Source organism: Cydia pomonella, chromosome 12 (genome assembly GCF_033807575.1).
Source record: "Cydia pomonella isolate Wapato2018A chromosome 12, ilCydPomo1, whole genome shotgun sequence".
NCBI classification, from domain to species: domain Eukaryota; kingdom Metazoa; phylum Arthropoda; class Insecta; order Lepidoptera; family Tortricidae; genus Cydia; species Cydia pomonella.
Genome location: NC_084714.1, coordinates 7,883,221 through 7,900,395, shown reverse-complemented (window position 1 = coordinate 7,900,395; position 17,175 = coordinate 7,883,221). Strand labels below are relative to the sequence as shown.

The 17,175-nt window shown below is 37.8% G+C and overlaps 1 protein-coding gene and 1 long non-coding RNA gene across 5 annotated transcripts in view; both read right to left on the bottom strand.

Annotated features, from left to right (window-relative positions):
* Positions 1–17,175, bottom strand: part of LOC133523394 (uncharacterized) — a 326,759-nt gene that overhangs the window by 19,478 nt on the left and 290,106 nt on the right. The window lies entirely within an intron of this gene.
* The window catches only part of LOC133523384 (protein FAM135A), a 41,368-nt gene that overhangs the window by 19,478 nt on the left and 4,715 nt on the right, over positions 1–17,175 (bottom strand). For 2 of the 4 annotated variants that reach the window (XM_061858924.1, XM_061858926.1), the window contains exons 2-5: positions 1,981–2,198; positions 1,064–1,310; positions 706–735; positions 6–149 (exon numbers count right to left, since the gene is read on the bottom strand). In XM_061858924.1, the coding sequence (XP_061714908.1) occupies positions 6–149; positions 706–735; positions 1,064–1,310; positions 1,981–2,198 (639 nt within the window). The remainder of the gene's footprint in view (positions 1–5; positions 150–705; positions 736–1,063; positions 1,311–1,980; positions 2,199–17,175) is intronic. The other 2 variants (XM_061858925.1, XM_061858927.1) reach the window with 1 other exon arrangement.

The following is a 17,175-nucleotide window of genomic DNA, read 5'->3' as shown; positions in this document are numbered from 1 at the left end:
TTTACCTGGCGTGTGCAATCTTGCTGGAATTTCCGCCGGCACATTTGGCACTCGAGCCAAACAGCATGTTCTCTAAGCTCCCTGACGTGGTGAAGTTTGACCCGGCATTCTTCATTAGCTTGCCCCATTGTTTGCTTGAGCGAGGAGTACTGAAACGAAATCACATCACTTAAACAAAAATCTTTATGTACCCTACATAACATTTTTTCAACACTCTTTTCAGCTTGTTCTTTTCATGAAGTTGGTCGCATTTTGAAGCTGATTAAGTTCTGGAGTCGGAAATGCCTATAATAATATATTCATGTCGCACAGTAGGTACCTAAGCAGTAAGCTAAAGAGTGGAATAATATCCTGTAGGTAAAGACAGCGACGGAGGCAAGAAGGTCGTATCAGGCCGTATGATTTGTATTCTACCATTGTGGTAAAATAGATTACTTCATTGAAATTATTACAATTGGCTTGCTTTTATTTTTTCAGGGGTCGGCAATCAGCTGGGAAAAAATTAGCGTTCTTTCTGTCCGTCCGTTTGTGCAAATTTTGGCAGCTCTCCTACACGTAACGGACCCCAGGCTCCCATAACGCGAGGAAGAAGAAGAATGCCTACGCTACCGCTTTGGCTTAACGCTTTTGCTTTAATGCTTATAAAATTAAACATATGGGCACTGACCCTATTCATTTGAAATACCTATAGTTAAAATATCTTACCAGCTTTGAACATAATGCATGATGCTTTTCCTTCATGGACAGACATGCAAATAGGTGATAAATTAGCCTCCTTTTCCCACAAATAGGTATGCTGCACTTATGTATTAAGTAGGTGAAGATTTCAGTTATGTTAATTATCTGTAAGCTTCAATCTGTAAGCATTCTAGTACAGTATAAGACGACTTCAGGTCATCACACATTGGCGCTCGTGTAGGTACTAATTCAGTAAGTACTTATTAGGTATGTGATGTATAAATGCAGATACATACACATACACCTACGCTACTTGTAAGACAAAACACTAAGTTTCTTGCGTTTTGAGCTATGGTGTCGAATTGAATAAGCACTCGTTACTCACTTGATGTAAGGCTGATGCAATGCGACTAAGCTAGTATGAATGGTGATGGAAACAGCTGAGAGATGGAAGTAGTCGAACAGCACGGGCAGGTGGTAGTGCAGGCCTTGTGCGGGTTGGAAGTGCAGCTTCAGCACGCGGCAGGAGACAGGAGCTAGTGTGCTGGACTGGGCGCCCTCGCTGCACCAGAGTTCTACGCCGAGGCTCCATTCTGCTCGCTCCAGGGAATCTTTTAAGTTACGGCTGTCAACTGAAAAAAAAAAGTTATCGTTTATTGCATAAGTAGGTACCTAGACTTAATGATGATGAATAAGTGTACAGTCTCAGTGGTGAGTGCGCAACGACGCGTCGGGCGGCGTGCAGCACGGCGTCAGGCGAATAAGGGATTTGAGTAGCATGTACTGAGGCCACTCGCATACCTACGTATGAATTTGTTTAACATTTACGTCATACCGAACGCGTTGCAGCTCCGCTTTGAATACGTAGTTGGAACACTAGAAGAACTTCGCGTAGCACGCTGTCACTGGACTTGAGAACAGGAGCAAGAGGATCTCACAAAGCTTATGCGCTCTAAAATACACGATGTCCCTTAGGGTGCCCTCCTCGTTCCTGTCCATTATTTGGAAGGCCCGCGAAGCTGTCAGCCCGCCGATAAGAAACATGTTGGTAGCGAGGCCGCTGGTGCTGGCGGTGCCATTGTGACCCAACAAGACTTGGAAAGGCGAATGAGAGAAACTTACCAAGCAAATGAGCTCTAAAATGCACCATTGTGCACTTCCCGCCGTGTGACCTCCTTGTTCCTATACATTATCTGGAGCTGTCAGCCCACCGGTAAGAAACACGTTGGCAGCGAGGCGGCTGGTGCTGGCGGTGAAATTGTGAGTTAGCAAAACTTGGGAAGGGAAATGAAAGAAACTCACCAAGCAAATGAGCTCTAAAATGCACAATGTCCCGCAGTGTGACCTCCTCGTTCCTATACATTATCTGGAAGGCCCGTGATGCTGCCAGCCCACCGATGAGACTGGCGTTGGCGGCGGGCCGGCCAGTGCGCGCGGCACCATTGCCGCTCGAGACGGATGCCTCGATGTGGACTGGGATCTTCGGCGACACGCGAAGGCCCACGCGGACTTGATACAACCTGGAAATTAGGAAATACTGGTTAGAGATTGGATATCATCACATCAGCCGAATTACGGCGACTAAAGGACATAGTTCTCCCCAAGGATCTCCATAACGACATACATATGACTTATTCATTTAAGCCTAGATTACACAATATTTATAAAGCCTTTCGCAGTTATGATTGATTGAATTTTTCGTGTAAAAGGCTCTGCCTACTAACAATCGGGCCCACAACCAAGACACTGTGTAGCGTTATCGATTTACCTACTGACTATGAATAAGTTGAATACAATACGGCGGAATCATGCACTCTTTTGTACTCCCTCGCGTATGTTAGTAAAATAATTACGGAGGTTTTCTGTTTCCAAAGAAGACAAAGCGACATTCACCCATTGATGTACGTAATAGGGGTAGATGAGGTACCAGGCGCTCGATCGTGAGCCACAAAATATAGGTTCCGGGACCTATATTGAATTAGTCGTACGGGTGACGCTGAAGTGTCAACATTGACATCAAATTCGATAAAATATTGCCAAAGAATGCCGTGTTGCGCCTTTTTCCAGTGCTTCAATAGCTCCAAGCACAAAAACAAAGCACTTTTCATTCGTAAGTACTGTTATAACATTTGAAAACATATTTTTTTCTAAATAATATTTAAAATTTCCTTGTTATTGAGTGAGCGCGACAGCTAAATAATGCATTACCCATGTGAGAAACACGTTTATCCGAGTGTCAAGTAGGCATGCCCGCTTCATGCATTGTAGAGTCAGCAAATTTTTTATAAATATGCAACTTTTTAAATCATGTGCTCCTATTCCTTGAAACTATAGAATGTAACCGGTTATTATTTTAATATACGAATAACCGGTTGTTAACCAAAAATCCAGTTTTTCTGATAGTATTTTTAAAACAATATCTTGCATTAACTTGAAACCCAAATATCGGGAATTAGTCCATCAAAAATTACTAAATAGTACTTGTACAACAATAGGAAAACTATGGACAACATTTTTAACCAGAGCTTGGATTTACAATTTTAATATGCGAGTTATAGTGTAGTTTTAAGATGTATTTATGTATGTTGAAAACTGTGTAAAAAATATTTAGAACAGATATTAAATCAATCAAATTTAACCTATTTATTTACTTCCTTTTATCATAAACAAAAGAAATAAATAATAATCATCTCTATTTGTCAAGTAAAATGTATGACGACTGGTCTGGCCTAGTGGGCAGTGACCCTGCCTATGAAGCCGATGGTCCCGTCCCGGGTTCAAAGTTCTGATGATGGAATCCATGAAGAATTGAGGGAACACCTAAAATCTTATAGGTACACATATAGTGATTTTTGTAGTTTTTGTCTACAAATTAAGCACTTTCATCCAAAAACTGGCAATTAGTGTAGTGGAACTGCTGATGATGAACAGAACGAAACTCCCTAACTACGTATTCTCGTATTCTCGTAGTACCTCTTTGTAGAGCAACTAAGGTGATGAAAATGAAAACGATGAAAATCAGAACGAATACTTTAAATTGAACATTCTAATGTAAGGGCACGCTGCCGTCTCAAATCGAGAAAAGTGGGACATTGCTAATTTCGCCTTCGATAGGGAATGATTTAAAAAAATATAACATTTGCAAATTTTTTTTAACTAAAAATGAGTAGGAACGTTAAAAAAATGAAAACTATTATATATTATATAGCGAAAAAAAAATTGTTTTCTATAAAATAAATAAAGTGCCTATTTATTTTAATTTCGTATATATTTTGTAAATATTTGTTTCCTGACGCTACCTAATAAAGACCGACGTTGAAGGTGCTTATTCCCATGACTTACAAGTCTTACAACTTGTCCAATATAAGTGAATCCGTATATGTATCGTAGCTATGAATAAACAAGGTTCACACTTTTATATTGGTTCTCTTGAGTCGTGCGCTCGGCGAACGATTGGAATATATAAATACCAGGAGTAACTACGAATTACCAGTGATTACAATATTGTCTCTTGTCAAGCGTACCTGTCTTTTCCGAAAAACCATCAGAAGTGAAACCCTGAAACCTCGAGATCCCTATCAACTGAGATCATATCGTTATACTGGTTTTCTCGAGGCGACACGTTAGTTGAACATAGTGAATAGTCGACCAGGGTTTCAGAAGTAAAAAACGAGGGTCAATTTCATGCTTTAAAAATATGATAGTCAATAATTTGATATTAATCTCAGTGTAACTCGCTCGCTCAGATATTTGTTTGAGAGAGACGGTCTAAGATTAGGTAATATCAAATCGTTGATATTTTTTAAAAATCGAAATGACTTAATATCACTTTAAGACGACAATGTAAGAAGTATGTACGTCTCGCCTACACATTTGTATAATGTTATTAGTTTTTCTCTGTTGCACCTCGAGGAATACGCAAAATATAGGGGTCTCGCTTGCGCAGCACTGTTAACTATATTTGGTTATCCTTGTTGCTCGTTGTGCACATGTACATTATAATGGTGTGTAGTATTTGCAAATGAATGGGTGCTGGACCAGATTTTAGTTTTGTCAACTATTAACGTCACATATCTACCCCTTTTACTTACATCAATGCATTCACCTGTGAAAATTAAGGTAAATCTCCTAAGTTTCGACAACTTATTTTAGTTGTTACCTTGTTTGTGACCCTTTAAGACAGGGATTACTCTGGAATTGTCAAGCACTGAGGCATTTACATGGCACAAATTACTGAATCCAAATGAAAGCTCGTATAAAAATGTAGCACCAATTCAATTATTCGGCTTCCTCGATTGGCTTCAGGAAACACGGTGAATACCACTAATAGATGGTAGTCTCCCGGGAAATCAAGTGCAGCGGCGTGTTAAGAGCGCCGCGTTGAAATGCACCGTGCATAATTTATTTCTGCAGAAATGCAACTACCCTCCGCTCCCCGAAATTGGAAATTTCGCTACCTCATAATCTGACAGGTGGCGCTCCGGGCGAGCCGGGTTGAAAACGTTTACTTAATAAGCTCTCGTTTCCTTCATGCTCAGACTGCCTTATATGCAACCTTTTATAAAAAAATATAATTCTGATTTTACACCGACATTTGTGTTGTTCGATTCATATTCGATTATATCGTGCTAAGTTAATATTTGTGTACGTAAGTAATAAAGAAAGCAATTATCACTGTTACTTTACTGAAAAATAAGCTAGAAAATAATAATTTAACGTTTAAACCTATCACAACATCCAATAATAATCGTAATTGGAGATTAGGTGTTAAATTGCACATTTATTTTTCGAAATTTTATAGGTTACAGCTATACACTCATGGAATTTCATTTTTTGTATCATTTCGTACCTTGTGACAGTGAAAATCGCCAATCAAAGCCGCTGTGACAAGGTACAAAATGGTACATAAATAAAAATCCTTGACCTGGCCTTACACCTACACCTAACTCTTTACAGTTCAATTATTTATTTTGCACCCTAATATTCAAAGTTTTGTGGGATATATTTCTGGCTTAGTTTATTGATTTGGCCCAAAAAGTAGATACCTAAGTGTGCTGCACAACCTGCTGGAATTTCCTTACGAAATCCAATCAGAAAAGAACTTTTGTAGCTTGTCACGTTGTGATGACACGTTCTCACAAAGCACAAGTTCCGTGCATATGACTTAGATCGCTAGACCCTCACAACAAAGTTACTATGCAACTAGTTGTCTAAGAAACTCTTGGAGCGTCAAATTTACTGCCACTTGCCAACTGCGAACAAGACTAACTTGGTAGTGCCTTTCCGGCGCCTATAAGTTTACGAGTGTCGTACTGTAACTTGTAACGTGCTTGTAACAGTTGTAACAGTTATGAGCCCGTATAAACTTTAGAGGCATTTGATGACGGCTTTAGCCTAGTTGACAGTTAACCTGCCTATGAAGCAGGCGGACCTAATGTGGAAACTCCGCAATTTTATTGAAGTTTCAGTGTTGCGGAGTAGATAGCTGAGCGAAAAACTTTTGTTATTATGTTTTTGTACGGGTGGGATAGATTTTTTCAGTACTTGAGACTCAAATAAGAAACGGGATATACATATATGTCGCAGTCAAATTGTAAGATTCGGCATTTTAGAAGCGGCGTCGTCGTTTTACTACTTACCGATGGCAAATTGTTAGTGCACTCAATAGTGTCAACGTAAGCGTGATGGTGACAGAGATGTGACTTATTTGAAATACTTGTATTTAAAATGCAAATACAAAATGCAAAATACCTATTTTGTATTTTGTATTTAAATACCTTTTAAAGAAAACTATTTTGTATTTTATTTCAAATAGTTTTGGGACCTATTTTCAAAATACAAAATACTTTTTATTAGTTAAAGTAAGTAGGAGTTACAATCTCTTCTGACGTTACAATCCTTGCAACTCTCTCATTCTTTTATGGCGACCGGTCTGGCTTAGTGAGTAGTGACCCTGCCTATGAAGCCGATGGTCCCGGGTTCAAATCCTGGTTAGGGCATTTAATTGTGCGATGAACATAGATATTTCTTCCTGAGTCATGGGTGTTTTCCGTTTTTTTTTTGTTTATTTATTCACTATGAATTTTTTGAAACAGGGTTTAACTCAATAAGCCACTATTGAAAACCTCTAGGGTTTATGTAATAGTTGGCGAGATCGCGCGGACTGATCCGCGTTTGCTTAATACTATTATTACATACCTACTTAGTTATGTTTTCCTGTCGAAGCTGTTTTTGTATCTATCGTTTAAATATCGACCTTATGTATATGTATTTATAAATATTTATATATATCATTATCTAGTACCCACAACACAAGCCTTAATGAGCTTATTACTGTAGGACTTAGTCAATTTATTTATTTATTTATTATTTTAACATGGAACTGGTGAATCTGTTTAGTAACATTCACTGCCAGACAAAAAACGGCGCACTACCCCAGAAACCGGTGGTCTATAGCTGCGTACAAAACAACCCGCCTAGCGGGTTCTCCGGCATCTGAACAAAGTTCACGAGCGCCCACCAGGTGGGTTCCCGGCAGTGAATGTGTTAAAGAATAAAGAAAGCCTTTCCAACTTGTAAATTCAGAGCAATACTAACTTTTTAATTCAGACTAGGTATTCACTATTTAAGAGCCTTTTATCGCAAAGTATTTGTATTTTAAAAAAGCATTTTGAAAATACCTATTTTGTATTTAGTATTTTAAATACAAATTTGAAAACTATTTTGTATTTTGCATTTGAAATAGTATAGCAAGGAAGTATTTGTATTTTGTATTTAAATACTTTTTATAAACTATTTTTCACATCTCTGGATGGTGACCATGGTTTGTTGTTTTATCAATTTATATTAAATTTTATTGCACACCACCATCCTCACGACCACCAAAATCTCAAGATCACCCAAACCGAATCAGAGCATCCCATTATCCACCTGGTCTTGTCTGTCCTACCCCTAGAGAGCAATTGCGAAATCGGAGGCGCGGAGGGAGAGCAGCCCTCGCCCGCTGACGAAGCACGGTCACTACACTCGGCTCCGCAGCATCGGCTTGCTTGTGCCTCAGCCGCTCGGCTCACTTGTTCCCGCACTCCGTCATACGCTCACGCGAGGGCGGAAGAGCTGCTGAACATTCAAAAGCCTCTCCCGCTCCACGCGCCCCTAATAAGTCCGACGAACTCCAGATTTCATGGACACCCCAGTGTTTTTCATTGTTTTGGTAAGCAGCGCTACGCGTGGTAAATTAAAGAACTAATTCGACCAAAACACCGTAGCAAATTGCAAACGACGCTGTTAATGTCATATCTTAAATGCGGACTCGTTACAATTTGCCTTCGGCAAACGTGAAAACGTTTGTAAAATGACGACGCCGTTTGTAAAAGGCGGATTCTTATAATTTGACTGCGACATAGGTATATGTTCAGTCAGTCTCACATATACGTAGGTAGCTAGAGTGCGTGAATAATATCTGAAATATTTTTGAGCACCTCGGCTGCTCCGATACCTAGGTACCTGATGGCGACTGGCAGATGGCAAGCGGGGGCTAGTTTGCAAAAATAGGGTTAGGGGAGATAGGGGAGCATTGGGCAGTCGGGAGGTTCGGGCACCACCTTGTAAGTCGGGTCGTATGGAAGCTACTTAATTTTGTATACTGTGGTAGTTTAGCTTACTAACTGGCAACACCGCTCAGGCTAATGTCATCTGCCATTTTGATTAGTTGTCAGTGTCACATGTCATCGACCGTTTCGTGCGTGCAAAAGAAAATATTTTGATGTGATTTCGAAAAAAATAACAACATGATCTGCGAAACGCCGTAAGTTTCTGTATTGTCTTCTAGTAATGTGTTTACGAAAGCTAATATTAACGTATAAATTAAGGTAAAACATTAGACTACAAAAAACATATTTGAATTTATTTGTGAAATGATGGGGTGGGGAGCATTGAGCACAAATTTTAAAGGGAGGTTTGGGCATGCCCAATGCTCCCGTCACTATTGTTTGTTTCGGCAATCGCTGTAAAAAGAAAATTATTTCAACAGATTTAATTTGCGTGGAAATATTGAATTTGAATCCTTTTGATGTTTTATTATTATTTGTGTTATTAATTATTATTTTTTCTAGAAAAATATCCTTCGAATTTAAAAAGAAAAATAAGCGACGCGAAATCCCTAAATATATAATATTACGTGCCATAGAAGAAATTACAAAGGGAACAAAGATTAAAGCGACTGCAAATAAATACGACATACCTCGATCAAATCTCCAAAGATATTTAAAACAAGGTACTTTAAAAGATGTTTATTTTTTTTTGTTTCTTCTAAATTCATATCTTGCCAAATAAAATATTCGCTGAAGATGAAGAAGCCAAACTGTCAGAGTATCTCATAACATCATCTGAATTGAATTATCGACCGTCAAAAGTGCAAACGCGTCAGTTGACTTATGACTATGCATGTGCAATACATAAAAAAATACCAGAATATTGGACTAAAAATAAAATAGAGTCAAAAGGTTGGATAAGAGGGTTTTGAGTACTTACAGTTTAAAAAAGTTGATCGTTTGTTGATTTTATTGCAAGTTTTTATGATTATATGATTTAATATTCAAGTAATTTACCATTAAGTGGCGTATTTAATACAGTGCCCAAGCCTCCCATTGAGGTGTCCAAACCACCCGACCATTGGGAGGTTTGGGCACTTTTGACAGTGTTCAGAAAATCTCTTTCAATTTTGAGACTGGTTATAATTGTATTAGTGTTCTTCGTTATAATTGAAGCCAAATATACGTGCTACTAAAATAAGGAGTAAAAAGTAGATTTTGTTAAAAAATTGCATTTTTATTGAGACTTAAGTAAAAAAGTGCCCAATGCTCCCCTATCTCCCCTACGTCAAACAAGCAAAAAATATAAAACACGAGCGAAACTTTCATATGCGAAGAGCAGTTATATTCGCCCCACGTGTTTAATGTTAAGACGGATTACGCTGTGAGGGCAAACCGGGGCTTATACAGGGTGACCTATTTGCTATTTCTATATAGATCCGCGTTGGCGTATATCTAAGCCGTTAGTTAGTGTATCGCTTTACAGGGTGTGTACGCTAAATGGGGTAGTCAGTCTTAAACTTTCCTCTAGCCAAAAAAAAAACGGGTCGCAGCAAGCTCGGCCGAATTCCATACCAACGGAGTAATTCCTTCCCATACCAACGGAGTTTCTTTCTGATTTTAAAACTACGTGTTGGATTACTTGGATTGTTAAAATCAGAGCGTTTATATGGAGAACCAAACTTGATGCGGACTCTTAATGTAAAAATATAGGCAAGAAACGCATATTATAGATGGAACTATATTTATCATTTAGTTTGTCCGAACTATGCCCCAGAGCTGTAGTTAAAACATTTTACTACAAAACAATCTTCTTTAATTTTATTTGGTTTTAAACTCGTGCTTCCTAATAATACATTTAGCTGTTTTATTATAGTCAGATTTTTCCTCATTGTCCAGTTCGAATTTATTACCCTGTGGACCTTCTTTATTGGTTGAATTCATGACATAGACCAGGATCTCTAGAACTATGTCGTATGCATAATTTTATATCATAGTAAAAATATATATTTAATAAGTTGCTTTATGTAGAAATACGTATTATTATTTCTTCTTTCATTGGCAATAATTTTGTAAATTTCTGACAGAGAGTACAGCGCACGACAGACCCGTTCATTTTATATAAAAAACATCAAAATAGACAACAGAGTTACCACATTTCATTTCAATAATCGTTAAAAAAATTATCATAAATAAATAACCATAGGAATGTACTATTAGGTAGTTCTAGTTCTTAAAACGTAAATGACCTATGGTATGACCTGCTTCTTGAAGAACCCCATGTCATAGCGCAAGGGAAACACCTCAGAAGGTAGCTCATTCCACAACTTGCACGTTCTGGGCAAAAACGAGCGAGATGCCCGCTTGTTCTTGGTTTGCCACGTGTCGAGAAAGTGAGGATGAACTTTGTTTCTTTGGTGGGAGGTGCGGTGATAAAAACGCGACGGTGGCACCAATTCGAAAAGTTCTTCAGGACATTCCCCATTGTACAGACGAATTGATTGTGAATTCTAAACATAGGTACATATTGATATAATATATGTACTTACTTACGTAGATAAAATACTTAAATATAATATAATATACACATACAATATTAATATATAATCCTTTCAGATTAAGCGTGAAGAGGTATTTTATTTACTTACTTCACTGGCTCAGTGACCCAAACAGGATCTTGGCCTCTGACACAAGAGAGCGCCACTCTGCCCTATCCTGCGCCACTTCACGGCAGTTGGTTATTCCGAGGGCGAACAGGTCTTTTAGGACTTCGTATTTAATTTAGCAGACAATAATTTTCGCATTTATAATATTACTGGGGATTAGGTAGTTATAGTATATCGAACTAAAAGCCACCCTTAAATTATATTAAGTAAGTAATACATTATCGACGTATAAAGGGTACAGTAGAGTATAGACCATAGGTATAGACAGCCAACGAACGCTGTCAACGCCCCGCCTGCTTCATGTAGGTCGAGAGGGCCAGGTAAATATGACTACTTACTGCGATATTATAATTATATGAGTTTCATGACGTCAGAGATTATGTTTTTTGGACGCGTTGCACTATCGAATAGTAGGTAAGTATCATCTGAACTTCAAACATCAAACATAATTCAATAAGGTCACCGAACTCGCCACATTTTAGGGTTGAATCGGTTTTTTGTTTTCAATACGACAAGGAAGATGTTTTGGATATTATTTAGCATAAAAAAAAGATTAAAGCTTTTAGGTATCATAGGTTATAAAAAGTAGTCTGTTGGTAATAGTACATTGTGCATCGAGGGGGGTAAGCGATATACTGGAAACGTTATGGTGAGCTATCGGCGTCGCATCAAAGCTTAATTCTGAAAATATTTATAGTAATTTAAATAATTATGTAGGGAGCTAAACCAATGTATGTAATGTAGTACCTAGGTAGGTAGATTATGTCAACTTATCATAAAATAATAATTACGATCGGGAAATCATGGATTTATGTTTTATTCGATTCTCCGAAAAAAGTATATAGTGGAAATAAGCCATTGTGAAAGGACACTCCTCAAATAGTCTCCTTGCTAGTAAAATAAATTAGTACCACCGAAAATCGGCAACGTGGCTAAGACCAAATAAAATCCTGTTAGAATAACTATATCTCTCTATCGAATCCTTTTTCTCAAAACTACAAATTAGTAGGGGCTGTCGCTTATTCGTCCACACGTGTGAAACAGTGATGAATAATTCATCATTCATTTTTTATGTTTAATGCATGGCGACCTGTTATTGTTTTTCCTCGTTCGATGTGTGGTCATTATTGGATAGTTAGTAACAGTCACTAATTTAGTAAGTTGATAATACTTCGCTACCCTGTACTGTTAAATAAACAAATGGTTATTTGTATTATTGTACATGTGTGCTAGAAGACTGCTTTATCGATCATGATGTCACTTGCACAGGGTTTTTTAATTGATACATCATTGCATTTTCAAAATGCAAAAAGATATAATTTTTCATAGCATTATATTTTTTTTATTTTAACTCATTTTCTACCGCTTTAAATATGTTTAAAGTTGGTGTCAATATTATTAACAAATTAAAACTATGTTTTTTGCTCCAGTCATAGGATGTTTGGCGCCGTTAGTTTTCAAACTAATATCAATGAAAAATTAAACTTAAGCAGTTCTTTTGCTCTTGTTTATGGTATATTGTTGCCAGCGTTTAAAAACGAATGGTAAATACTTATTTAACATTTTACAGGATTTGTATATACCATCCCATTACTGGTGCCAGTCCCATCATAGGGGCGTTTAACTATACTATTATAGATACGTTTATCGTATATCGAGTAAATACTCATAAAAAAAATTATAACTTCAACGACGTACTGACAGTACCTACAACCTCGCCGTAACACAAAGCAGAAAACTCTAATTTTAACGCAGAAAACAATAAGTTTGTTTTCTTTGAAATTGGGTCACGAAACCAAAGCGTAGGCGCATCATTCGGGTTTTACGAGGAAATATATTTGAGTTGAGAGGTGATTTTCATTAAGTTGTTGAAATACAGTAAACATTGTAAAAATAGCACGTTGTGACACACGTCGCTGTTGAGCTGGTTCAATAAACCCGCTTAAAAATATACTTTCTTTTTCTGTGTCACTAATTTAAGATATTACTAAATTATTACATTGCAAGTAGTCTGTCAATTTCTTAGGAATTATATGCTACAACTATTAGGTACCTACCTACTCTACATAAAGCAACTTAAGTCAGACCAAGCTAAGTTGGCAGCGATTTCGATATCCCAGACATATTCTATAGCACAAACCTCTATGAAATTAGGACGTTTACTAACACTTGCACCGTCTGGGTTATCAAAATCGTTGCCAACTTAGCTTGGTCTGACTCTACAATATGTTTGATTGCAAAAAATAAAGCTCAATCACAATTTATATTTTTTTAATATCGTAAAAGCAATTTACACTGACTATGACCAATCCAAAAAAAGTAAATATTAAAAATACTCAACATCACCAAGCCACAATCTTATAAGTAGTTGAAATAAAGCACGACCTTGTCTCTAAAAAAAGCGGCCAAGTGCGAGTCGGACTCGCCCATGAAGGGTTCCGTACCATTTATGACGTATTAAAAAAAACTACTTACTAGATCTCGTTCAAACCAATTTTCGGTGGAAGTTTGCATGGTAATGTATATCATATTTTTTTTTTAGATTTTTCATTCTGTTATTTTAGAAATGACAGGGGGGGGGGACACACAATTTTTTTCACTTTGGAAGTGTCTCTCGCGCAAACTATACAGTTTAGAAAAAAAAGATATTAAAAACCTAAATATCATTTTTGAAGACCTATCCATAGATACCCCACACGTATGAGTTTGATGAAAAAAAATCTTTTTTTATTTTATGATGTATTAAAAAAAAACTACTTACTAGATCTCGTTCAAACCAATTTTCGGTGGAAGTTTGCATGGCAATGTATATCATATATTTTTTTTAGATTTTTCATTCTGTTATTTTAGAAGTTACGGGGGGGGGGGGGGGGGACACACATTTTACCACTTTGGAAGTGCCTCTCGCGCAAACTATTCAGTTTAGAAAAAAATTATATTACAAACCTCAATATCATTTTTAAAGACCTATCCATAGATACCCCACACGTATGGGTTTGATGAAAAAAGATTTTTTTAGTTTCAGTTCTAAGTATGGGGAACCCCCAAAATTTATCGTTTTTTTCTATTTTTGTGTAAAAATCCTAATGCGGTTCATAGAATACATCTACTTACCAAGTTTTAACAGTATAGCTCTTATAGTTTCGGAAAAAAGTGGCGGTGACATAATCGGACAGACAGACGGACATGACGAATCTATAAGGGTTCCGTTTTTTGCCATCTGGCTACGGAACCCTAAAAACAGTGTCTATCCTAGTTTTACCCGGAATCATAAGTATGACTAGAAACTTGCTAACTTTCCGAATGCGACTTATTTTGTTTTGCGCTCATATCATACCGCAGTCTTCTATCACGGCGATGACTTGTCGCAATCTCATAGCATTCTAATATTTTGTCTCTGAATTGTACCTTATTTTACACGACTTAAGGTTGCTTTTACTTTGAAAATGTAAAGTCAGATACGACCTTTAAGCGGTATTGGATAACATCGAGTTTACGATACCGCAGCATGTTTTTACGATAATACTTTATGGGCTGTATTTTAAGAGCCCATCCTCCTTGATAGCTGGCCTGCTAATCCATGCGAGCGTCATCCATCGTGTTTTAAACGAATTGACTTATAAAATTATTCTACAACAAATTCAAAAAGCCCATACCTACAACATTTTGGTAGTAAACGGGTCATGCAGACATGGAGATTCTAATTTGCCTTTCTTGTACCCAATATGTAGTTATGTATTTAAGAACATCGGTGAAAGAAATGTCTATACATTTGGTGCGTGATAATGATAATATAGCATAATCACCACACTTATTGTGTTACGCCTCAATAGAACATTTCGCGACATTTTATCGCGCAAAAATAAAACATTTTCTCAGCTACGGCGTAGGTACAGTGGCGGATTAACCGAACAGCAGAAAAAGCATATGCTAAGGGCCCCGCGCCTAAGGGGGGCCCGCGCTCCGACCCTGACCATGCGATTTCGGCACGCGGAACCGGCCAAGTTCAAGTAGAACTCGCACTCCGCGGATCCTGTACTGCCACATTTTATTTACAATATTGTCTTTTTCAGTAACAATTTTAATCAATTATTATTATTTGTTATTATCCTGTCTATTTTTCTTTACGACGATACCAAATTTAAAGATTTTTTAGGCTTACGCAAAGATCGAGAGCTGAGTTTAGCATAAAACCTAAGGTGCAGAGTATCTCAAGCTATTGTGCATGGCTAAGCTGCAGGAAACAGCAGAGCTCGGAAACGAACAAAAAAACATAGTAGTGAAAAGCAAGGAAGGATGATTTATTAATTAATTATTATTTCAAATAACAAATTGCACCTTACAGCTAATGCCTAATGATGATCACCTTTGAGCCCGTAGGAGGCCAAAGGACGCACTCCTCTATGGCTGGCCGGGCGCCCAAAATATGCCGAGTTGCTGCAAAGCCGTGATACATATGATCTAATTGTCAAAATGTTATACAAAGAAAACAGCGGGGCCCCTATGCAGGGCTTTGAATTCGCATAGGCCGGATGTAAAGCCCTACATAGGGCCCGATATCCAAAGCATCCCAGCAAGTCGCACTTTCGAGCAAGAACTAAGGCCGAGCAGCAGGCGAGCCGAGATCACATTGGTTCAATTCCAAACTCTGTTCTCCTACATTCAGCCTTTGCATGGTGGCGCGCCGCGATAGAACGCTCCGGGCCTGCACCCTTATACGGAGCTCGGCCCACGGCCTCGTTCACACTCTGGCATTGGTTTCATTTCAATCTAGGCTCTGCTTTCCAGCAGCTTGGCCTTCAGCATCGCACGGGAACGCTACAAAATCGGGTGGTCCGGATATTCAGCTCGTGGGGCTCAGCCTTTGGCCTTGATTTTTGGCTCACTTAGCTATTAGGTCCGACTCACTTGTCACCTATTTTTACAAGCTTTTATTAAACTTCATAATATTGATATTGTTAAACAGTATCCCTACATGCTTTTATTTAACTTGCAATACTCGTAAGTTGTTTTCAAAACCTGCAAACCATCTGCAAACTATTTTTTGACCATTTGTCAAAATTTGGCAAAATCGACCTGATCTGATGATGAAAACCGAAGGTAAGGAGGAAACCTATATAAAAGAAAGGAACTGTGATAAAATAACACACCTTCATTAAGATCAGGCTCTTTTAAAATGGCTGAATAAAAAAATAAAAAAATCGGAATTCCTTCAAATTAATATATAGGAAAATACTCCGGATTTTGAATGACGTCATATACCTATAGGTACTTCGTGTCATCCACGAAGACGCGCCCCGCTCTTCTTGCTAATACAATACAATGCACCACACTTGTAGGTACTATAGGCGATTGGGAAAAGGAGTAGGGCGCGTCTTCGTGGATGACACGAATTACAAACACAAAATAAAAAACTTTTCTTGTGTAGGGGCTCCGTTAATTTTTCTTTTTATTTTATATTTATTATTCTTACCATTCAGCCAAAAAAGGCTAAACGGGGGCTATTAGTAAGTATCATTTACATTACATTACAAGCATAAGGGAGTAACCTTTGCAGCGCTTTGTACGTCTTTTTAGTAAGAAGAGAAGATTTTTTGCAATAATCCAAAAGATATTAAACCGATCATTTTCGCTGTAGTTTTCATTGAAAGTATTTATTAAGCGTTTGTTTCACGATTTTTTTCGTATTTTTTTGGGCCTATGGTTCAAAAGAAGGGGGGGGGGGGGGCACAATTTTTTTTCTTTCGGAGCGATTATTTCTGAAAATAATAACTTTATTTTAAAAAAAGTTTTTGGAGACCGTTATTCGTTTTGAAAGACCTTATCCAACCATACGCCACATTGCACTAACTAAAGAGTCAAAGCAAAAAAAACAAACAAGGTATCCTAATATTTTTTATAGTTTTTATTTTACCCGTTCTGTCGCAATGCATGATATATGTATCCATGCCAAATTACAGCTATCTAGCACTAAAGATGACGGAGCAAACCCTCGGACAGACGGACATGGTGAAACTATTACTTATATAAGAGTTTCTAGGTGACTACAAAACCCTAAAAAATACACTGCATAACATGTTCAAAGCTAATAGAGAACGAGTGGACAAAAATTAAGACATCGTAAAAATGTTGTGATGGTACTGAATCCTCAGGGTGCGAGTCCGACTCGCACTTATTCATTTATTTCAAACCAGGGGGCCCCGCGAGCTATTGTGCTAAGGGCCCCGCGCCTCCTTAAT